The sequence below is a fragment of the Elaeis guineensis genome, chromosome 15 (genome assembly GCF_000442705.2).
Source record: "Elaeis guineensis isolate ETL-2024a chromosome 15, EG11, whole genome shotgun sequence".
Taxonomy (NCBI): domain Eukaryota; kingdom Viridiplantae; phylum Streptophyta; class Magnoliopsida; order Arecales; family Arecaceae; genus Elaeis; species Elaeis guineensis.
Genome location: NC_026007.2, coordinates 56,175,442 through 56,200,566, shown reverse-complemented (window position 1 = coordinate 56,200,566; position 25,125 = coordinate 56,175,442). Strand labels below are relative to the sequence as shown.

The following is a 25,125-nucleotide window of genomic DNA, read 5'->3' as shown; positions in this document are numbered from 1 at the left end:
TGAGAATCTTTTAAAAAAATAGAATGATCAAGCTCATTTAATATAGCAAATTGAGAGTTCTCGAGAGTCTAATAGAATTTTAAAAAATTATATTAGTTTATTATTTTTAATATTTTAAATATTTTTTAAATATTTTTAATATTATAATTAATTATATAATATTAATATTATTTTATATTAATGTGGTACAATGGAGGTTGATATTATACTACGTGAGAATTTTTACTTATCTCACTTTCTATTTATATATATATATATATATATATATATATATATATATATATATATATATATTAATCAGATACTCAGGTGGCACAGACAGAAAGGTAGACCGGCGGCAGTTTCCGACCCAGCGAAAGTGAAGAAAATTCCGTAGGCTACCAGAACGAGGTCTTGCGACGGTCTTTGTGAGTTGAGCGAGGAACAATCCAGAAGTTTGAACTTGTTCCTTCCACAGTAGCCGAGATCTGGGTTCTCATCGAAGAGGCCGAAGTCTAAAAGGCCCTTGAGCTGGGTAAGCATTAAATTCTCTTGCTTCTCTCTATAATTTCTGTTTCTTGAATTCTTTATATTGGCGATAGTCATCAGTGATTACAGGATTTATCAATTTTGTTTTCGGCCACGTACTGAGTTTCACCATTTCCACACATCATACCTTCTGCCCCAATTTCTCTTCGCCTGTCCAAACTACAGCTGGTTATCGCCCACCACTCGCTCGACCGTCGGTCTCATTGGACTTTCTCGTATCTGCACCACTTTGTCTTTGAAAAGAATTTATCAGAAATTGAAACTTTGGTAGCAGGTCCAATTAGATTGGTTGTTAGTCTAAGATCTGGCCACAGCCCTGTAGGTTACTTGAATTGTACGGCAAAACGTCCTGGCAAGCCAAAATCATATGAAGAGTTAGTAGTCGAACATAACTGGTCGTTGTTTTTGTCTGTCGGTTTCTATCCAAAGAATGGGAATGAAAATTTTCCATTGTTTTGATTGTGAGGAGATCTTTGGTTCCCTTCGCTTTCTTTATATGTACGTAACGACGTATGCATGCGTGTTTACTTATTTACATGGATCAGAACTTTGAATATGCATTTGAAATATGCTTGACTATTATTTTTGGTGTAGTACTCCTGGTTGTAGTCTATCGACCAAGGTTGTGGTCTGGTGAAGCTACTGGAATAGTCAGGAAGCATGGTATTCACAAGCTTTACTGGTGCTGGTGTTGGTTTTGGTACGATTGCATCATTTTGTGTTTAACTAAATAGTAGTTTGCCACTTCTGGATAGAAGTAGCTTAATTAGTTTATCTGAAAATAAATTCTTGTGTGGCAGGTTTTGGCATTGGTTGTGGGTTTGGAGTTGGATGGGGTTTTGGAGGTGAGTTTCTTTTCATTCAGATTTCTGCAATTGGGGTATGATGCTGCCCTTGTCAAGTCCAGGTTACTTGATTAAAGGAAAATGTATACCTGTTTGGCTTTCAAGAAATTTCTATCCTTCTGCATACCATGAATTCAGTTTTCATGCATTTTCTTATTGAATCTGAAGAATGTGTAGTGTCAATATTGGAAGAGGTTGCACTGCATTAGTGTGGTACTTGCAGCACTGGTTAAACTCTCAGTACTAGGAGGGCATATCATTGTATACTAAATTATGAACACCCCAATCTCAGATCTGAAAGAATGTGTTGAAATTAAGTTTGAGATATGCATGTTTGCGAGTGGGAGACCTTCCTGAATGTTTAATTAGAATAATTTCAATATTGTTATTTCATAAAAACAAAAAAATTAAAATGTTTCAGCTCTCTGTGTATCTGCACTGCCTGCTGAATATGTGTTATTAAGTACTTTAAACCAATGCTTTGAAAGACTGTCATGCGTACAACTTGCGTACATTCCTGCCTTAATGTTTTTTCTCATATTTTGATTACCATGATCAAATCAATTTATAAACAAACATTGAATTTTATTAAGTCGATAACTTTCGTTGGTTTACTACATCTTCCTTGATATCCCATGTTTCATTTGTTAGACCATAATATTTCTTTTAGTTTTTTTTTTTTTACCTGTTATTATTTTTATAATGGATTCAAGTCTTAGGGAGGCATCTTATGGGACTTTAGGATTGGGCACTGTCCCAAGTGTTGGAATAGAACCATCCCACTGTCATCCCAGCATCCCCTTTGGCATGTTTCAGGATATCCCTTATCTGAATTGTCGGGCAGGGTGGAACAATGGTGCATCTTATTCCACGTAAGAGCTGGGATGGCCCTGTCCTAAGGGATTTTTATGCTGCCTTGACTTCTGGCACTTGCCTGGACACCCGCCTAATGTTTTGGTGCAATGTTTTCCATTGACCACCTGTATGTCATGCACAATCTTTTAAAACATTAAAGTATAGTAAAATAAATGGGCTGGCCTCCATTTGAATTTGAAGTGGACAAATGAAATGAACATGTAGTTCTTGAGTATAGTGTCATCATAGCCTCCTAAAGATAATAGTTGTCAAATTTACAAAGCATAAGGCTTATAATTCTTTATTGACCAGATGATGGGGTGATAAGGTGGTGTATGGATAGGAGGACATAGAAATTCAGATGTTGATGTGGATTTGCTAGAAAACTCAGGTGGATATTTCTAAATTAAAAACACTATGCGAAATGTAGGAATGCAATGTAATGTCTAGATTAAATAATCATGTTGTGTGACAATCAAAGGTGCATTTCATAAATAGATACTTTTATCTATGTCTAGTATGTTTAAATGAAACTCTTGATTAGGGGCATGTGAAGCCAGACTTTGCAAAAGTGTAGGCTCCACATTAATTGCTTCATATAATAGTAAACATTTCACATGGTCTTGTGCAGAGAGACAGAGAGAGAAAGAGAGGTTCAAAATTTTGGCTGTTATAATGCTATGACGACTGTTATAATGGTTTGGGACCCTATCTATTACATTATATGTATATTAATGAGGGAGCGTAATGACCATCATAACGTGTTATTTAGTGTTATCAAGGTCCATTAGAGCACAAATGATGACTTTGTTTCACTTGTACCTTTTCTAGATAAGATACTATTTTTGTTCACAAGTCAATTTTTTGCATTGAATCTCTCCAATAGAAATTGCTGCTCCTCTCAGGTCGGGTGATGTGGTGGAGTGGCTGGATCGGGCGGCTCGGTACGAGTGCTCGCTGGAGTTAGCAGGCGCTAAGTCGGAAATCCAGTCACCTGCAAAGAAAGTTCGCACATCGTCGAAAAATAAGGTGTGGGGTTCTCTGACGGAGGGACCCTCCGATGCTTAAGTTAGTGACGATTTGAGAGAGAGAACTGTGGAAAAATAGTGGTGAGAGCGAGAGATTTTCAGTTTTAAGAGTCTCTCTTTTTCTCCTTCGGGTCGAAGCCTGAGGTCCCCCCATCTGCTACTGCTACCTGCTCCTCGTAGGAGGGAGCTTACTAGGCGGTTAGCATCGATTAGAGTTGGAATAGTAGCTGTAAGAGCTAGAATGGTGGGTGTTAGTAGGCTGTCGCAGAGCTTGCCGCCCATGTCTGGAAGAGTAGTGGGCGCACAGCAGGGTATCAGTCCCGCAAGGTCTGTGTGCCAGGTGCTCCAGGAGGTGTCTGATCTGGTGGATGGCTTATAAGGAGTGAGGTTGAGAAAAGATATCATCGATCGGAAGCCGATGATGCTGGGTCTGTCGAGTGGCAGACCTCTCATGATCGGCACCTAATCGATGACTTTAGGGCCGCACAGATTCCACATCCCGAGTTCTCTGCATTAAGAAGCCAGGTGTCCGCCATGTACTTGGGGCTCGAAGATGTCATCTGGTGGACAAAATATGGTCCAACAGTAAGGTCTTAAAAAAATATATTTTGCCAGCAAATATTGACGTGTGAAATAAAGCCATTATTTTTTCAGTTATTTTCCATTATACACTACCAGAGAAATAAAGCCATTATTTTTCCAGTTATTTTCCATTATACACTACTAGAAAAAGGCTATTTAACAATGGACAAAATCCGTTGCTAATCCGTTACTAAACTGTTTAGCAATGGATTGGCAACGGATTTGCTTGTGTTGTTAAATTCTTCGTAGCTAATTAGCAACGAAACTCATATCCGTTGCTATTCCGTTGCTCATTTTTGCACAATGAGTTTACGATCCAAATAATTTTCGTGGCTCTTTCGTTGCAAATCAATTGCTAATCCGTTGTTAAACTTTTAAATTTTTATTGCTAGTCCATTGCTATTTCGTTGTAAAGCCGTTGCTATTATTTTAGTATGCCGGTGCAAATCCGTTTCTATTTAGTTGCTAAGATTTTAGTATTCCGTTGCAACTCCATTTCTATTTCATTGCTAAATTTTTTGGATTCCATTGCAAATCCATTTTTATTGCGTTGCTAAACTTTTAATATTTCGTTGCAATTCCGTTTCTAAGCCATTGCATAAATTTCAAATATCCGTTGCTAATATGTTGTCAATCCGTTGCTAATTCATTGATTCTAAATTTTCTTTCTGTTGCTAATCTGTTGCTAAATTGTTGTTTTTTATAATTTTTTTATTATATTTTTTGAAACATAATATTTATATATACCTATTATACATCCAACAACAACTATAATCATTTCAAGCTATCCAAAACAATACTAATTCTTCATTCAATAACATCAAAAAATTAATAAAGTACATATATTATAAAGTATGCATAGTATATCAAAGCGTACATACAGTACACAGAGTGCATATCATACGCATATGTAAAGTACATATACCCAACAAGATTCTCATACATAAAATAAAAGATACTAAGAAATGAAAACTATGGAGTTCCTAGGTGCATATCGCCACCACCGGTGTTCTGTCTATCTCTATCGCCCCCCGATGCATGATGCTCCGAAGTAGATGCCTAACATCATACATTAAGAAATAAAAAAAAGATAAAGAAAAGCACAAGTAAAGAAAAAGTAAAAGTAACATTTTTTTACTTCTTATGGAGATGAAGATGGTGCCATAGGAGTACGTTGTATGTTCATTGGCGAGCGCATCCAACCAAGAGGAGAAGTCTACTAAGTACCTGGCCAATTCCATAGTGCAGCCTGAGGAATCGAAGGAGGAACTGCAGTAGGATTCCTTTCTGAAGATCCAGGATGCTCAGATGCAGAGGATGATGGCACCAGTGATGGATGTGGAGTGGTCATAGCCTGAAGGATTTGCTGTATCGTCTCCAAACTATTGTTCATCTTCTGCATATCATTCTTGAGCTGATGCATTTCTTGAGCCAATGGATCATGAGGCTGTCTTGTTTGGTTCGAGGTTGCCGTACTAGATGCACCTATAGATGATGGGCTGTTAGAAACAAATATATACTGAGTCAATCCAAATACTCTACCCTTTTTGCATGGTCTAGCCGCCTCCACCTAAGTATCAACATCAAAATGAGGTTGGATTGTTGGGTCTTCACCGTACTTTCTATGCATAATCTAGTCATATGATTTCTATAATAGAAGTAACATAACATGCTGAAAGTATTTTAATAAAAACATATAAATGAAATCCAAAGCATCCAAATAAATTAAATAGGTGCATATGCATATAAGACCATGTAATTACAATTAGTGTTTATTACTTACGCTAACTTTCTTTGCCTTTTCATTGACAAAGTCACCATTCTTGTCTTGGTGCATGTGGTCAAATACCTCCTTATACGTTGCCGATCAACCAAGCTCAAATCCCTAAAATAATTTCAAGATAAATTTAGATTCATATCAGACAGTTTCTATCATGAGCTTTTAGTTATAGATATTATAGTTTGTAGTGATGCAATTATATGACTAAAGCTTTGATATTGTACCTCTGTCAGAAAGAAAAGATGAGAGAAAAAAAAAAGACCTTCAGAAAGAAAAGATGAGAAGAAAGCTCCCTTTACTTTTAGCAATGTACATTACCAACATCAAGATAAGAACACACCATATGGAGTTTCAATTCGTATTTGGGTGCCTAGTAGAAAACCACTTAAAAGGAATGCATGCAAACATATGAAAGATTTTCTATGTGCTTGGAGGAAAATCTAGATCCCTTTCAGAACATGGCACAGTTGATTGAAATTTAACAACCTGAAAGAGTCTGTTTCTTGTAAAGGTGCACTGTCACCAAGTCAGGGATCAAAAACTTTCTATTCTTACATATCGTGCATGGGCATAGAATTTTATCTCCTTTCATAGTCAATGGATTCGATGTTACAACTGCAATGAACTCATCAATCCCATTCTTAAATTTTTGTGTCACCCTTCCGCTATAGACCCTATGGCTCATCCAACTCTGATCCATTATGTTCAACTATCATTGTGCATTAATAAATATCAAATTCATATTAAACTACCAATATCTTAAATGTATATAGCAATAAAAGTATATAGAAACAATTTAAAAAGGCTAATGCACTCTCTCATGTTGTTTTCAAATGAAATTTTATACATAAACTGAAAGCAATTATATTAGCAAAAAGCAACCATTTAGTGAAAAATAAGCAAATAGAATAAATGAAAGCAAACAAATATACGAAAACTGATACTTTGTCCCTTCGCACTAATAAACTTATGGTATCGAAGCTGTTTTAGTCGGAATATGAATTAACTGTCATGCTTATCATGTTCCCTACAAACATATGATTTAAAAGACAAAAAAGATGGAATATTACTAGTGCCTTTTAGCCACTCAATTTCAACTTTAGGGAAGGTTGGAAAAAGGAAGCTCTTTCACTTTGACATAAATCCTTGCTTAATAAACATTTAGTGTAGCATATTAACAAATTGCAGAGGCCAAATTTGAATTCTTGCCAGAGAAGTGACTTGAAAATATAGAGGGAAGATTAAATTCCACAGATTACTCATACTGTCTTAAATACAGATATAGGATATTGCAAAGAACCAAGATAATACAAAATATTATAGCAGTCAGACACTCAAGGAATCACATGCTGAATAATGCTGAGGGTAGTGTATAATAGCGCAGCTAACATGTCTACTAGATTATTTATTGAGTTGGTTCTTCGAGAAAAATCTGAGATTAGAACATCTTCCTAACAGCTGGATTGGCCTCTCTGATCATGTGCCAGCATGGTCAGGTGCAATTTACTTCTCTTTCACAGGAACAAACAAAAGAATCTCCTTAGATAACCAAGAGAGCATTTTTAGGATAGCAAAGCCATTGATTTAGAGATAAGGAGCAAGAGTACTCAGCTTTTCTCAAGTTAATAGAATACCTATGCCATGTTTAACTTTTCTGATGTCCATCCTTGATATTTTAACCACTGGAGAATGATATAGAGGTCCATCTGACCAAAACTACTAGGTAGAGAATGGGGTAGATGGCCAAGTTTATGAACAACGTGGTAACCAATGGCCTGTCAACATAAATGTAGCAAGAAATCTATGAATCTTATATCCAATATTCCAATTGAAGGCTTACAAGGGCCCACCAAGGTAAAAAAAGCCTACAATGCTATATCCAAGCAGTCGCATCCACCATTAATCCCAGTAAAGACTAAGATCAATATGCAAGAAGTTTGATGATCCAGGCCTAAGAAGTCCGGTAAAGACTAAGATCAATGTGTAAAGACTAAGAATCTTGTTGTCATAGATGATATTGACAGCCTATATTCACAGGTACAACTATAATTTTTATTGTTGAAGATAGATAATGAGTTAATAACACGGTTAAACACAAAAAAGAACTTAGAATGGTATAAATGTAGACAAGATTAGAACTATGATCAATGGGAGTACATCCTACATCATTAGATAAATAATTTATATTCTTAAGCCTATGTTTTTCGATCTATGGTAAGAGGCCCTCCAAACACATGGAACATAAAAACAGCAACATTCAATGAATTACTAGGATGAGGTGGATGTTAAGTGAAAATCAGGAAGCTTAGGGTTAGAAATAGGAGAATTGCAGGAACAAGACCAAGTTAAGAAGCTTATTGATAATCTGTCAGTTTAAAATAGTAACAAATGTTCATCCCCTGCCTCTCCATCAATGAAAAGAATAAAGAATATAAACACCCAGAGAAAGAGAGAGAGAGGGGTATCGAGATAGATGCGGACGACGGCGGCCGTACAGCGATGGTGATGGCGGCGTAGTGACGGTGACGGCGGCAACCTACAGGATGGACCGTGAGAGAGAGAGAGAGCCATAGAGAGAGAGGGGCCGTACCTGAGAGATCTTGAGAGAAAGGGAGAGATCATGTTCTGGCGGAGTCAAAGAGGGATGGTGGTGGAGGCGGAGCGACGATAACGGTGGCGACCGTAGGGGAAGCAAACAATCGTAAGAGAGGAAGAGAGAGAGAAAAAGTGAGGGAGGGAGTGGGAGAACTCGGGGAGGATGATGACGGTGGTGGCGGAGGGAGGACGATGACGAGGGATGGCTCAATTCGATCGGCATGGTGGGACGATGGCACGGAGGGACGATGCACCAGGACCATGGTGTCGCACGAGGGAGGGTAGGGTTGCGAGCACAGGGCAGCGGGGGGGGGGGGGCTGGTCGCACAGAGAATCATTTGGCGAGGCATGCAGGGGCTGCTCGATTGAGAGAGAGGGAACGATAGGCTAATAGAAAGTTAGGATTTATTATTCCTTTTAAATTAGTAACAGACTAAAATTTCATTGTAATTTAGTTGCAAAATCGCTTCCTAATGAGTTCTTCTGTTTCCATCTTAGCAACGAAGCCATTGCCATTTCAATTCCATTGCAAATTTTCTTATTCCCAGATTAGCAACAGAATAAATTTGGTTGTAAATCCGTTGTAAGATAATAAAAAAAATCTGCAATTTCTTTAACCAACTATTAGCAACGGAAATTGAGTTCGTTGCAAAATCCATTGCTATATTCTATTGCTAATCCGTTGCAATTCCATTGCCAATGATATGCGGAAACCTCTCGCAAAATTTACAACGAACTGAAATTTTGTTGTAATTCAGTTGCAAAACCGCTTCCTAGTGAGTTCTTTTATTTCAAGATTAGCAACGAAGACGTTGCCGTTTCAATTTCATTGCAAATTTTTTATTTTCATATCAGCAACGGAATAAATTTAGTTGTAAATCCATTGTAAGCTAATCAAAAAAATCTGCAATCCCTTTGACCAACTATTAGCAATGGAAAATGAGTTCGTTGTAAATCCGTTGCTAAATTCTGTTAATCTATTGCAATTCTGTTGCTAATGATACGCGGGAACCTCCTGCGAAATTTAGCAATCTTTTTTAAGTCCATTTTTATTTTATTGCAAAATTTTCATGTCTAATCCATTGCAAGTTTGTTGTAAATTTATTTTTCCGAAATTAGCAACGGAATTAAGCATTCCATTCTGTTATAGCTGTCATGATGGGTGATAACAATTATAGTGGGGATTCATTGTGTGGGATAACAACATGATTGAGACCTTGAGAGAGAGAGGTTTCTGAGTCCCCCCATTTTATGCTTATCACATGCATTAAAGGTGACAGAGTGTTGTTTAATAGTGGGCCTACCTGACTTGAGGAGTTAATGTAACCACGATGGAAATGTTTTGGAGGAAAGTCATGTGCATGAGTGTTTTTGGACCTAATGATGAACAAAAAAGCTAATCTCTCACTGCTTGTCGTTCTTGTTGCATTTCCTTTTTCATCTTCACCTCTTTCATTCATATTATTCACATTACAACCTGGTATAACATCTCCATGTTGTGACCATGGATAAGTCTGAACAAATTGCTCCTACTTCAAGAAAAAGAAGAAAAACATTGACCTATGGCACAATATATCTCAGGATCATTATCAGCATAGGATTTGATGCATCTAGAATGCTTCTTTCATCTTTTCCTTCTTTTTGGTTTGTCTTTACCCTCCTTTTGCAGGACAGAAAGGCAATGTTAAGCTTAGATTTGGTTTGTGCTTTGGTTTTCATTTCTCTGATACAAAATTTGGAAATCAATGTTTGCACCTTTTCAGTTCATCTTTTTAGAACTTGATCTCTGTCCCTATTCCATGAGAGAGATCACAAAACCAGATTACTTAGGTATATCAGACAATTATTCTAAGATTCATTGCTTGTGACTAGCATCAAGTCTCCATGGTTATAGATAGAACTGGGGTTGATAAAATCAAAGGACCAATGCAATATGCATACATGTGACAATTTTCATTTCAATTTTAATGACCCAGATTTAGCATAACTTAAGGAAACTAGCAACTTATAAATTTGTTTTGTAGGGATACTGAAACTGTCAAGATCATATTTTCTACAATTGGAAATTGTTGCTCCTTCATGTTTTGCATTTGCTTTTTGGTGTTTGAAAAGAACAAGGGAGTTTTCCACTGTTGTTTTTGAGAATGACCTAGAAGTCAAATCTTTGGCTTTTCTTCATTTTGTGACAATTAATGTGACAAAACTCCATATTCAAGATGTACAGATAAAGGTTAATATTGGGGTTGCTTAAGAACTAAGATGTGCGTAAGGGATGAGTAAGGATGGGGTGGAAAAAGGTGAGGTAAGGTTTTATGGACCACACTGCAAATTGTAGGATTTATGCCAAAGAAACATTAGGTTAAAGATTATGGATTAATGCCAAGGAAAAAGGAAAGTATATGTGAATGAACAGATGAAAAGGATAATTGATCAAGATTGATGTATAAAAGGGTTCAGTTAACCGCATGCAAATATTAGAGAGAAATGGTCAGATCATGGGTCCTATCATCCTAGTGGTTTCTGAGGTTTGAATGGAAAATAGGGGATGCCATAAATTTCTGATAAAGGAATCTGGATAAAATTGAAAGAAAAAAGTAAGTTTAAGCCATGATATTTCTATTTAAAATTTTTATTTGGATTCAAGGGTGGACGATTTGAATAACGAGAATGTAGAATAGGATTTTTGGATGGCTTAACATTGACTGACAGAATAATCAATGATGATATTCTGAAAAATTGTATAACTAAGCCACACTAAAATATCAAATTCGTCATAAGAAGAATGAATACAGGAGCAGTTCTTAACCATTTTCTACACTCCTAGAATTAATGTTATGAAATTCATAGATAGCATCATGTATTCCCCATGGTCACATAGCTTTTTTCATAATCAAATAAACAGCACACCACCCCAATTCATTTAGCTGAGAAGTTGGTCCTTCAATTTGTGATTTTATAGTAATACAAACTAGTAAAATGCACCTTCAATCTATATGTACTTGATCAATGTGAATAATAACATATTTGATCCATTCTTGTTTCTTTGTGATCAGATAAAACTGAGTTTTGGTTACACACCGTTCACCAGTCATAGGAAAACTTATCCTCAAGTTTGTGATCTGTACTCGAATTCAGAATTGCAGATGCCTCTTTATCTGTTTTTTTATCTTCTTTGACATTCACTTTGTGGTGTCAGGAATTTTTAATTTATTCTATGGTCAACTTGCTGATGGGACTTCATCTTGCTTTATTATCTCTGCAAGCTTGGTTGTCTAAAAAAAACACTTCTCATGGCTCAAAGTCTAAATCACTAAATGGCCCTTCTTGTGATATCTGGACACTGTTTCTCTGTTGAAATCTTCAAATCTCGTTCTCCATTTGATTTTTTTTTGACCTTTAGCATTGCATCTGTAGAAGGAACTCATTTTCTTTTGGCCTTAAACAATTGCACCAAGAGAACAATCAAGATCTTCATTGATTTAGTTGTCACCGAGAAGTTTTACCATTCTTTATTGGCTTAAGAATAAGATGGCACCAATTTAGCATATAGTCATAAGGGTTGGCCTGTTCATCATGCTGCACCTCTTGGCAATTAATAAGTGCTTGAATAGAAAGCTATCAGCAACATTATTAGAATCATGTTTCACGGTATTAATTCCTGATTGCCTGTTTCTTAAAATCCATGCATTGGTTGAGCAGAAGTTGTATAAGTCAATAAATCCACGACATGTTTCAGTTCTATTGTATCATCATATATCCACTATGTTTGACTTGCATGCGTTACATTGGATGCTTTTGCTCAATTAATTCTCATTTGTTTGATGTGAATTTTTTCAAGAATAATGTCTTCACTCTTCAGAAGTTATACATATCTAAATCTGATACCAACCGGACCACTATTTTTTTTCAAAAAAAGAGAAAAGAACAAATATGCAAGTGATGTAGCATATAGTCAGAGGGAGCACTATTTAAGTTCGCACGAAATTGATCAAAGCTTTTCTTCCTTTGTTTTACACTGTTCAATTGGCTTCTGAAGATGTCCAGAACTTTCATTTAATCATTTGAAGTTTGAACCCTTCGTTCTTCATTTTGCATGATGTCATACTCTTAAACATTCCTTGTTTGCATAAACTAGAAGTTAAATGTGAAGGATTTAGTTCCGATCCGAAATGATGAGGAAAACTACACAGAAATTAGTAAAAGATTTTGGACTTTAATAACAGTGAATTAGGTAATAGGAAAAGAAGAAAGGCAAGAAAAAAGGATGTGACTCCTTTATAGGAAACTAATTAAGAAATCCAAAACCTCTATGTTCTGATCCTGATGATGATGGCTTCTATGCCAATGCCTACTTAAGTTGAATGTAAGCAAATGCTTATCATTGATAAAAATGAATCAAATGTGAGTGGTCATTGGACAATCCTAGATGTCATCATTGAATAAGTTAACTCCTTCATGGACTCAAGTTATCAGATAGTTATAATACCTTCCCTTCCTCCCCTGCTCTCTCTCTCTTGCTCTCTCTCTCTGTATCTATCTGTCTATATGTATGTATATGTATACATGCATATATGTAGGGTTTTGCTACTATATTCATACATTTTATAAAATTAATCAAATTTTAGTCCTTCATCAGAGGGTGGATGGCTTGGATGGCAATCAGGATAATTAGTCTTGACAGTTTTGAGTGGAGGTGCATGTGGAAAGTTTCGTAAATATTTGGAAAAGAAATGATGTTTTGCTCTAGCAGAAATAAGGAAAAAAAAAACTGATCATCTTCATCCTCCCATGCCCTCTTGCTATATCAAAGTGCATCTATGCCTCTTTGCTTGCTTATGCCATCTCTGTCTTCTCTGCTAGATTCTATTGGAGGTTGGAGGGTGTAATCTCAAGCGAGTCTTCTCCCACCATTCTGGATTGACATCATAGGTTTTGCCTTCTTTGGCCCTGTGGACCCTTAACTTTCCCATACTGTCACCATGTCTCAGTAAATTTGGTCATGCTGGAGTGGTTGCACCCACTCTCCAGAGACTCATGATGGTGGGTTCCCAATGCTCGGTAGGCAGAGCAAAACATCTTGAGGGGGTCATGCCACTGGCAGGATAGATGGCCCAGCAGTGGTACTGCAGGCGCATTGGCAGCTGGAGTCAGAGAAGGGAGAGGAGTTGAGGGAAGGGCCATGGCACCTATCACTGGAGGGGCGGGGTGGAAGACAAGGGGGTGCCAGATGGAAGTGAAGAGAGCATGGTGGTGGAAGCAAAGTGGCCTAAGATGTTGATGGGGTTGAGGGGAATAATGTGGTAGATGAAGACGGTGGCAAAGGAAGAAGTGATGTGAGATGGTGAGAGAAGCATGAGAGAGATATATTATGTATGTACATACATATGTATGAAGAACATACAAACACATGTGCACATGCACGTGCACACATGCATGTACACACACATACACACACAGCAAGCGAGCATGCACGCGCATGAGAGAGAGAGAGAGGGGGGGGTTGCCACTACTGATGATTTGTATTATTTGAAGCTCTGAGTGCACCATTTTCTTCCTTTCCACTGTGTATCTATAGATTTGGTTGAGTGAAAATTTTGGAGTAAATTGATGGTATGTACCTGGCAAGGAATTTTTAACTTTTTTAGAATTGATCATTGATGTTGGCTAGATTGTAAGCCTGTTACTCCGGCAGCCACCAGAAATGATTTATTAGGCTGTAACATGAAACTTCCATTGAAGTAGTCATACCCTACTCCAAGATAAAACTTGAAACTTTGGTGTCTTTTGCTTGTGTTTTGTTATTAATTCAGAACCTCTTTTGTTAATTGCTTGCTGATCATTATCTTTTCCAGGTATGCCCTTACATACCTTTGGTCTGGGAATAGGTACGCACAACAATTTGTTGTCTCATGATTTATTGGGTGTTTCTTCAGTTTTTTTTAAATAATTTTCTTGAGATTATTGAGTTGCTTGTATTGAACTTCTGAAGGAGGTGGCTGCGGAGTGGGGCTTGGCCTTGGCTGGGGATTTGGCAGTGGATTTGGTTGTCAATACCGCTCTTCTAAGGTCAGATTCCAGGGTGCTGAATTTGATAAAAAGGCCGTTATAGAAAAAGCAGCAGTCCCAGAATCCTTAAAGCATGTTCAAGAGGTTCCAGCTTCGAAGTAGGTCTTGGAATTTGACAAAAGATCTGTTGCTTGCAGAATTCCTCTCTGTATGACATAAAATCTATCATGGTAATGATGAATTACATTATCCTTCAATGACCTGATCCTTTCCTATATTTAGATTCTATTGTTGAGAAGTTATTTTCTATTATGGAACCTCTGCATGTCAAAAATATTTTGTTTACACTCACTGCCTTGGTTTACTGTTAGTAAGAAAATTTAGTATCTTTGTTTTCCCAAGATATGCTGTCATGTGACATCTCGAACTTTTAATTGCTTCTGATAGATAGCACGAGGATGATAAGGTGCAGAACGCATTATATTTGTTAGGGAGCCTGAAGTATCAAATGCTGCCTTAATTTTGTTCATGTTGTCTGGTGCATGGCACAAGCACCCTGTCTATTGACATCTTGACTGACCTCTGAATGAATGCTGATCTACATAGTGTGGCTCCATTAGATGTGTTATTTGGTTAGGGCAACAGGAGGAGACTCACATGATAAATTGTGAACTAGCTGAATCTATAGAGAGTATGCAAGACTTGTCGATGAGAATGCTGGAATTTAGTAGTTCCAAACAAGCCTAGCTTTCGGTAGCATTGCTATGCTTAGATGATGTCTGTGCCTTGGAACCTTATGGAAACTGTTGTAATGGTTACAACTTGACACAGACTGCTTTTGAAGTTGAAATAAAATTAAAATCTAATTCTTAACCGAGTATTACTTTATCCTGTGATTGTTCTTCAAACATTATTATGAAATATGGTGTGGCCATGATATTATGAATATTTATTTTATGACAACCATATGTAGGCACCCTCTTCTCCTTCCAACACAAATATTCCATAAGGATAATGAAGAAATAGGTCCCATTAATTATTAAGTGATTTTGATAGATCAGAAAAAAGAAAAAGAAAAAGAAAAAGGCTGAGAAATGACAAAGCTCTTCGCAAAACACAATTTTATCTACCAGCCCGACCCTTGTAAACCTAAAACCTTTGAAAGCATAAACCTTGTTGCTAATAAGCATTGCGCGATCCCATTTCAGGCTATTTCAGAATAATAAAAACAATCCTGCAAGCATGGTTCTCCTAGTTACATAGCAATCGTGTAGGCATTAGCTACACTATGCTTGTAATAACGTTTTATTACGAAGAGAGATACTTCACTACTATTTTTTTTTAACATTTTATTTTTTTAAATAATATTTTATTATTTTTTTAATCCTCCTCCTTTTTCGTAGCTTTCATGCCACCACCTTGCCTCCTCCGGTCTGCATCCTCCTTCTCTACCCATCTTTCGCCGTCCAGGCCCGCTGCTGCAGTGGCCTATTTTCGTCCTTCTCTTCCTTCTCTCTCCACCTCTCTGTCAATCGGGTCTCTTGCTCACCGCCCCATCGTGGCTTGTCTTTCCACCACCGTCACTCGCTTCTCTTCTTTTCCCTTCCGTCGTTCGGGTCCACTACCCCTTTCTCCTCTTCCCACCTCTACACTGATAGGGCCTACCACTCGCCGCCCCATTGTCGCTACTCACTTTTCCACCCACTCTCCTCTTCCATCACTCGGGCCCACCATCTACTTTCTCCTTTGCCTCCACCGCTTGTCTTTCCGCAGCCACACACTTCCCTTTTTTTTCCTCTTCTTCCACTACTCGCCTCCCCACCATAGTTGCTCACTTCCTCACCCTGTTTTTTCTTTCAACGCTCGAGCATGCTGTACTGCATCCTTCCTCCTTCGCCTTCACCGCTCGTCCTTTTGCAGTCGCACATCTTCCTCCTTCCCTACTCGCCTTCCTACCATCATACATTGATCTTTGATGGGAAAAGGGATGGTGGTCTATTGGGATATAGAGGAAGGAGGAAGGAGGAAGGAGGAGGGATGCGACTTCGAATACACCCACTAACTTTTTGATTTTTAAATTGCATGTGAAATTTGAGTTATTTAGTATACTAATCGTGTATATAATCAGTTAAATTGATTGTTGATAAATAGATTAGTCCCATCCATCTTAAAACAAACTGTTAGAAAAAAAATTATAATAAAATAACTAAAAAAAACTTTGAAATATTGTAGTAAAACTTTAACTATATAATAATAATAATATTTATCTATTATATAATTATTAACTTAGTCCCACAATATTTATCTATTTTGAAGCTCTGCCTTTTCCACGTTACGTGAATTGCAAAAGGCCCTTAATCCCAAAAGAACAACACATCCCACCACCATCACCAATGTTTAAAGAAATTTTTCAAAAGTTATAAAGACAAAAGGATTAAAAAAATATAAAAAATACTCAACAATGATATTAGAGATTTTTTATCTATTTACTATTATTTTTAAAACTATTTATCGAAATAATATTTTTTTAAAAAATATTTACCAAATTACTACCTACAAGAAAATTGTCCTATGGTAGGACGACTTTAGGTGCCATCTGAACCCCCCTCCATGTCATGTGGGAGGGTATGGGATGGTGAGTCAGCCGATAATATCGGTGTTTGAGAGAGCGACTTTCATAGTCGTCTGATGGAAGGGCAACTATATCAGTCGTCCTTCCACACGGCGACTGTAAAAGTCACCATTCCAACCGCCGACTCTTAAGGGACTTATCCAAAAAAAATAAAAACTACAGTCGGCCCCCCTCTTCCCCGTGACAAACTAGTCGGTGCCCCCTCCTCCAGGCGACACTCGGTTTCCCCTCCAACGACACTTGATCCTCCCTCCTCCCCATGATACTCGGTCCCTCCTCTTCCCCGCATGATCTCTCTCTCTTGCTCAGTTCCCTTCTCTCCGCGCAATCTCTCCCTCTCGGTCCCCCTCTCCTTCTCGCGCGATCCCCGCCGCTCGGTGCCCCCCCTCCTCCCCGCACGATCTCTCCCTCTCAGTCCCCCCTCCTCGCGTGAACCCCGCCGCTCGTCTCGGTCTCCGGCGCAAACGCCTTGCCTCAGTCCCCTGCGACCGTCCCCCTCCTCTTCGGCGGCCCTCCCTCCTCTCGACGCAAGAACCTTGATCCCCTCCTCTCCGGTGTACCTCTCCGTACTGCCGCCAGCATTCCTCCACGATAATTTTTTTTTATTTTTTTTAATTTTTATGATTTATTATTTTATTTGAATTATAAATTTATTTTTACAATGGTTGGATGGTTGGACCCAAAATCCGTGACCCAACAATTAAGTTTATATTTTTTAAAAATTTTGCATTACATGGAACCATAGACCCATTTTTTGATTAATGTATATATTCTAAAATATCTATATAATTATATTTTTTTGTACGGATGAGAGAATTATGTACATTGGTCAATTGATTGTCCAGTTTGGATAGTTTGAGAATTGCAATTAATTCTATAAGTAATTATGGTAATCAACCGATGCAAATAGAGGCCGAAAGAAATTTTGGACAGCATTTTTCTTTAGTTCTTCTTACACATTTTCAGCTGTGTGGGGAGAACTAAGAGAGATCTATTGTTCGGAGAACTAAGGGAGAAATTTTATTTTCTCATTTGCTTCGACATTGTGGAGATCTATTGTCCGGAGCACGTGATGCGAAAGTTTGGCATGCATCAGGACGTGCCTCTATCATGTGACACTCGAGATGCTCTCCATCGTTTGGATCGACGAGAGTAACATCGCCATGATTGGGTTCAAGAGCATCGGGAGTATATTGACATATGGGAGCGACGAAAAGATTTGATTGTGGCTGATCCACCCATGCTTCTCATGATGAATTATTATGATCCATATCTGTAATGGTACAGGAGCATCACTAGGCGATTCATCTCACCATGGATGAGTGAGCGTCCCGAGATGAGATTTCTGAGCACTTGCCGATATTATGGATGGCCTTATTGATACTACACGAGTTATCTCAGAGGATAAACGACTTTAGACTGTGCCATCGGTAGATGATCCGAGTATCTCTTCATATGTCTAGCACACCTCATATCCTAGCTTCTCAGACTTCAACCTCTTCATAGATAATGCATCTCTATCATAAAGAGTGAGCGAGCCTCTACCTCCCTCCCCATCGATTGATACCACACTTGAGCCATCACATTAGCAGCTAAAGATGACACGCATTTACGAGAGATAGACACGGAGAAGATCCCAATATCTTGATATATATATACCTCTTGATAGTTGTGATATTTGTATATTTTTTTGTTAAAATAATTTTATAATCTTATATTATTTTGAAATTAATATTATAAACTTTTTTATCCAAAAGCACACGTTACAATTTATGCTACTTGCATAAAAAATTAATTATTGATCTTCATATAGGTTATATGATTGGAGTTTAGAATTATCCAATATTTCTAATATATTATAATAATATAATAATATATAATAATATAATATATTATACTATATTATTATATATAATTATATTGTATAATATATATTATATTATATCAATATAAAATATTGGTATAATATAATACTATAATATCATATCTATTATATTATTATAATATATAACAGTAAAATAATATCATATATTATATTACAAATTGATATAATACTGAGAATACATCAACATTACTTTTGGCACGGACTTGATTTGGCACACAATATTAGTTTTGAGAATACATCATATTGTTCAGAGTCATTTTGAGTTATACATTGTACAAGTCCATATATAATATAAACCATTCAACATCATTCTTTCATTCATTCTTTCATACATGCATGTAAACCATTCAACAGAGGATATGTAAACTACTCTATATTCAAGAAAAAGGGTACTACATCATCACAACACACAACATATAAAATCAAAATACTACATCATCATAATACACAACATATAAAATCAAAATACTACATCATCATAACACACAACACATAAAACTCGATACAGTCTCATTCTTAGGATCGACTGGATAGCAGGACGATAGCGACGGATAGATGAGGATGGTCTAGAGGAGGATGGCTGAGGAGGCTGACTGGATTGATCACTTGAAAAATTCAAAATAAAAATATTCATCTATTGGCCGATCCGGACAATATTCTGCAAAACTGTAGCCAATCCAGTAGAGAGAATATTTTATCTTTCTATCATATTTGATTCTCTCTGTATTGTAGTCTGGAGCACTCTAAGAGTACAGATAACCTCACCTAGCTAATGTTGCATATCTAAACATCTCTCTAATTCTTTGATACGATAGACCAAATTACGAATGTCCTGTCTTATATCCTGCACCGCTAAAATAAGATTGTCCAATTTTTGCTCGAATGAAGAACTATGTGTGCCACTAGGATTCATACGTGCAGTGCTCTCTCCTGAAGATGAGGATTGAAGAATAGATGCAACCTCCTGAGCGATTGCACTGACCACATCTGGAGTCATCCTCACTTGCTCAACAGGTTCCATACACTCCGTAGACCTGGAAGGTCCTGCTTCACTCCTATATTGAGGTCTTTCTTCCTCAGCTGAAATATCCTCCTCCACATGTTCTTTGCTTCCATCTTTTCTAATCCACTCACCATCAGTTTTAAACCAATGCATTCTGTGGAGGGCTCCTTTGTTGATTTTGCTATCTCTGTCTAATTTTGTTGATTGTTCACCTTGAATCTTTACTCCATAATGTTTAAAGATATGGATTAAAATTATGACATAAGGTAGGAATGTTTGTGCTCTACCCACCACTTCTTGCATAGCCTTGATGATTATTTTTGAAAAGTTGAGTGGGATGCGTAGGACTACATGATATATAATTGCTAAGTCCCTCTCTGTTACAGTATCAAATCCTCCTGCTCTAGATTGTATAATCTAGCAAACAATGATATAGAGGAGTCTCATTTCAATATTTAAGTATCGTCCATAAATTTTATGGAATTGACCGTGATCGTCTATCCCAAGAATAGTTTTTATTCTTGTACCTCTATCTCCTCTGCTGTCCCACAAGTCACCTATAGTTGGAAGTTTCAAAATTTATCCTAGTATTTCATCATCAAAATAATTTTTTTTTTCTTTCACTGAAGATGATACAATTTTTTCTTCAAATAAAATATTTTTATAAAACTCTCTAACTAACCTCATAAACATTAAGGCTTCAGCTGTGTAAATGAATTTTCATTCTACACCTCTAATTAAGTTTGCAATCTCGAATCTCTTTGAGTCTAAAAAATTCATATCAATAATATGGACTGATAGAATATTTTTATCACTTACTGGAGTTCTTGAAGGAGGTGATCTTGAAGGAGGTGATGAAGCTGATGCTTTGCTTGCTCCTCTTCTCCTGTTTTCTTCACTTCTGATTGCTCTTAGGCATTAGGGAAGACGCATCTTCGGAGCCATCAGGTTGAAGGTTGGCCGAGAAGAAGATGGGAAAGAGGTTTTTGATTTGAGAAGGAGATGGAAAGAAAGTTTTTGGTTTGAGATTTAAGATGTGAGTGGAGATAGTATGATGGTTGTAGAGATGGAGAGCTAAAGATTTTGAGGGGAAGAACGGGAAGTCAATATTCCGAACTAGTTCGGTGACTTGGGTCGGATCCAATGAATATAAAAGCGATGGAAGGAAGGCACCTAAAATTGGACTCAATGTAGTGGATGTAGGAGCCTACATTCTCATGTAAAAGCCTACATCTGTATCTCTGTGTTCCTTTTTTCTGTGTCAAAATAATACCGAGCTCAAACTATTTACAAAAACTTTGTTGAATTAAACTTATCTTGCTAAAATTTGTTGAAGCCAGTTGGGCACAATTTGTGACTATCTGCCGTTACGGATTCTGAAAATTTTTTAAGTCAGAAAAGTAGTATCTATATGGAAGACTATATAAAATATATATTTTCTTGAAATCAAAATTGACAGTAATTGATCCTTGGATGTTAGTGAGTCACAAAATGATTTTTAATGAATTTTGAGACCCTTTAACCTATTCGTTTTAAAGAAGGAAAGTTTTAAAAGTTTTGAATTTGAAAAAAATTTGAACTAAAATCCAAGTGTTAGCTTCTTATTTTTAAAGATTTTAATTTTTTTGATATTTTTATTAATTCTAAATAAGAGATATTTATTTATTTTTATTTATATTTTAAAGTTAACGAAGAGTAAGTAAAATAAATGAGGATATTAATTTAAAATAAAAAAAATATTATTAACTTAAAATAAAAAAAAATATTATTTATATAGAAAGAAAAATATAGAAAAAAGAAGGGACGATTTATAAAGATCGGTGGGATAGAAAAAAAAGAGTCACTCTGGTGGGATAGAAAAAAGAAGGGACGACTTATAAAGTTGATAAGAGCGGTTCATTTGTTAGGTTGATCAATTCGTAAAAAAAAATATTTTTTCAAAAAAATATTTTTTTTTAATAATATTTTGGTAAATAATTTAAGTTCGATATTATTTTTGATAATTTTTTAAAATTAATTATAAATAAATAAAAAACCGTAATATTAGATAAAGGACCATTCAAGGCCGGCGCAATTATGAAGCACACCCAAGAGACCAGGACGAGCAAAGCATGACCCAAAGGTGGTTAAGAATTTAAGGCATCTCTTTTTTTTGGGTAGAAAATTAAGGCAAAGGCTCTGACAGGGGCAATTTTCTAATTGAGAACCACTGTAACGTTACGTTGGAGGCAGTGGCTGGGCAGAGATGCTGCGGGGAGGACACGGCGGAAGGGGACGTTGAGGGAAAAGCAGTTCCTTCAGTTGAAGTGTTTGGAGTTGACGTTTGCATTCAACCCGAGTGCTTATTTTCAGCGTGCGCTGGCTCCCGAAGTGGTCAGACGCCACATCAATCCAAAAAAAACCAAAAGTGGGCCTCCGCTTCCGACAAGAAATTATATCCCGGACTCGGTCTATCACATCAGCTGTAGGCTTGGCCAATCACTACTTGCCACATTAGATCTACTTCCTTTCAGTACAACCAAGTTAACTAGGGTTTTTTTTTTTTTTGGGTAGAAGGTTAACTACGGTTCTTTAACCATTGACTCAAATACATGAGAAATTATACCTTAGATCTTATCTATCAGCTCCATTATGGACCGGGCTAATGATATCCTGCCACATCAGCCCAAGTTTGAAAGGGGTGTCGCATGTGTTGATGGCCCCTAACTGTGGTGGCGTGGGCGAGGAAGCCTCTCTCATTTATATACTCACTCGTAGTTGGGTTCATTAGGGATGGCTATAGATCGGATGTGAATCGGGTCAGTCTATACTCATACTCATCTCATAAGTAAAAATTTTAGATCTATATCCATCTCATAGCCATCTCGAATTGGATTGGATTGGGTTAAATAGAGATGTAGATCGATTAGGTCGGATAGATAAGAGGGTTGGTCGAATCAGATTAAGATAGGCACATATAAATAATATAAAATTATTATAATTTTGAAAGAAGAATATATATTAAGATTATATCGGATTGGATTTGGATCGGGGCATACCATTATTCATATCCGTCTTAGGTTCCAATCGAATCAATAAAATCTGTCCCATTCGAATTGAATCACATCGGCTTGCAGGCTGGCTAAAATTGCCACCCCTACAGTTTGCTAGCCTCACACCAACAATAGCTTTAAAGAAATAGTTGAAGGAAAAAATCAAGGGGTGGAGAAGATTCTAAGGATAGTGGTACTATCAATAAGTTGACGTTAAGGTAATGCAAGGCTAGTGGTGGTTGATGATGAAGGCAACGGAGATCATGGAGGAGTAGAATATGATGTTGGGGACAATGAAGTACCACCGAGGTGGTTGGTATAGCAAATTAGTTAGCAAGAAAGGCAGGCGTTGCGATTGATCGAGCCAAGTGGAGGATGTGAGGCTAAAAATGGCAGAGAGCATATCAGAGTGACAGTAAAGACATAGGAGGAGGTGGATGCGGACATACTTAACACTGGGCAACTAGGGCAGTAGGATAAGGGGAGGCCAAGGAGGTGGACTAAAGGTGATTATAGAAAGGAATGGAGGAGGAGAAGGAGGAGTGGAAGGTTGAGATCATTTAAGTTATTTTAATTAAAATATCTATTCTATGAATTTATGATACTAATTTTTTTGGTAATGCAAATGTGATCATCCATTTTTATCCTCTCCATATATCCATTTCTCCTTATTTTTCAAGGGTAACTAAGTTATTGATTCGAACATGTATTAAAGTTCATATTTTCAGCCTTTAATATTTGCTACCTATTATACAAAATTTATTTTTAATAAAAAAAATACAAGTGCTAGATATGCTATATTCTAGTTATCTTTTAATGGAAGGCTAGTGCAATTAGGCTCTGGTGACCTAACAAACTACAATCGCAAGAATACTTATGTGAAAAAAAAATAAGATATCTAAGAATACACAAACAAATAGCAATTTTAGAAGAGATGTACTTTTATATATATTAACAATTCAGGCATGATAATCCACATATGAAAAGAACTAATAAAATATGAGTATGAATTATTAAACTATATAAAATTTGAAAAGATGTAAAGTAAAAAATATAAGATAATTAAATAAATAAGTTTCAAAATTATTGCAAATAAAATTTATTTATTTAGATTTCTAATCTATGCATCGAGTAGACAAAAATATATATACATCATTTTGTTTTTTAGATTATCATGTCTGACAACTTAATGCATAGACTAGGGGTCTCTAAGTTGTGAAATTTGTTATATGTAAGTAATTTAATAGCATTTGGTCACATCCAACAACTAAGACATTAGTATCTGACCTCATTGTCCAAACAAGAGTATCTTTTTTTTGAGGAGTTAAAAAATGTATTGTTTCATTTATTTAACTATCCATTTTTTAACTATTCAATGCATAAACTAGTAGTCTCCAAACATATGGTATTTGATATATAAGTAATTTAGAGATTGTAAATTCCATCTAATGGCAGATTATTAGTGTCAAACTCTATTGTTTGATGAAGACTTATTGGATTTTAGTTAAAACTGATGATAGATTATCAGTGTCGAACCTCTATTGTTTGATGAAGACTTACTAGATATTAGTTCAAACTGATCGTTCTATAGAGAGGCTATCCTCCTCTTGAAAGAAGATGGAATTTATTTATCTTAATTCTAAAATTAATAATAAATTATTCAAATCAAAGATCCATATCATTGACTATGCCCTAAAATGCTGAACATACTTAAAAACTAAAAAAAATCATATATTTTGGTGGTCTTCAACTTATGCATCATGTGGACAAAAAATTGATAGTTTCTACTACACCAGAGCATTAAAATACATGCTAAAGTATTTAAATTGGAAATCCATTTTATTGGTTATAATATATTGATCTCTCTCTCTCTCTCTCTCTCTCTCTCTCTCTCTCTCTCTATATATATATATATATATATATATATATATGTACAAATTGAAAATTAATATCTCATAATGCTTAGGCCATAGCAAAATCTTGTGTCATATTATTTTAACATTATTTTTTACATCCACTTGATGTATATGTTAAAGAGTGCCAAATTATATGATTTTTTTAATTGCTAGTCATTTCTGGTGGTATTGATCTTAATCAATGGTATAAATTTTCAATTTAGATATTTCATTATCAATTTTGAAATGGAGAGGAAGAAAAATATATTTTTTTTTGATACAAATGAACGATCACACCAATCTAAAATGAGTATAGCCCATAGAATTAGAATATAAAATATCATAAAGTATTCATAGATAGTCATCATTTTGGCACCAGATACAGTCACCCATATGACCAACGATAAAGGATGCTACCAAATTCATGACTCTGTTCGTCTTCCAAAAAACATGTTGAAC

General features: G+C 36.4%; 1 protein-coding gene across 2 annotated transcripts; it reads left to right on the top strand.

Annotated features, from left to right (window-relative positions):
• Positions 1 to 297: 297 nt before the first annotated feature.
• On the top strand, positions 298 to 15,045 carry LOC105058030 (uncharacterized). Of its 2 annotated transcripts, XR_834067.4 has the most exons (6): positions 298 to 514; positions 1,123 to 1,228; positions 1,329 to 1,373; positions 14,066 to 14,098; positions 14,203 to 14,449; positions 14,667 to 15,045. XR_834067.4 is itself a non-coding variant. In XM_010940796.3 (5 exons), exons 2-5 carry the CDS (start codon positions 1,189 to 1,191, stop codon positions 14,379 to 14,381), a joined length of 297 nt encoding a protein of 98 aa, XP_010939098.1. In that variant the 5' UTR covers positions 298 to 514; positions 1,123 to 1,188; the 3' UTR covers positions 14,382 to 14,620. The 2 variants fall into 2 exon arrangements, 1 of the variants encoding a protein (XP_010939098.1); XM_010940796.3 differs by lacking the exon at positions 14,667 to 15,045 and having other exon boundaries at positions 14,203 to 14,620.
• Positions 15,046 to 25,125: the final 10,080 nt, after the last annotated feature.

Coding starts and splice junctions, on each gene's coding strand:
- LOC105058030 (XM_010940796.3), top strand. CDS start 1,189: ATGGTATTCACAAGCTTTACTGGTGCTGGTGTTGGTTTTG. Junction 1,374..14,065: donor AGTTGGATGGGGTTTTGGAG/GTGAGTTTCTTT, acceptor TATCTTTTCCAG/GTATGCCCTTACATACCTTT. Junction 14,099..14,202: donor TACCTTTGGTCTGGGAATAG/GTACGCACAACA, acceptor GAACTTCTGAAG/GAGGTGGCTGCGGAGTGGGG.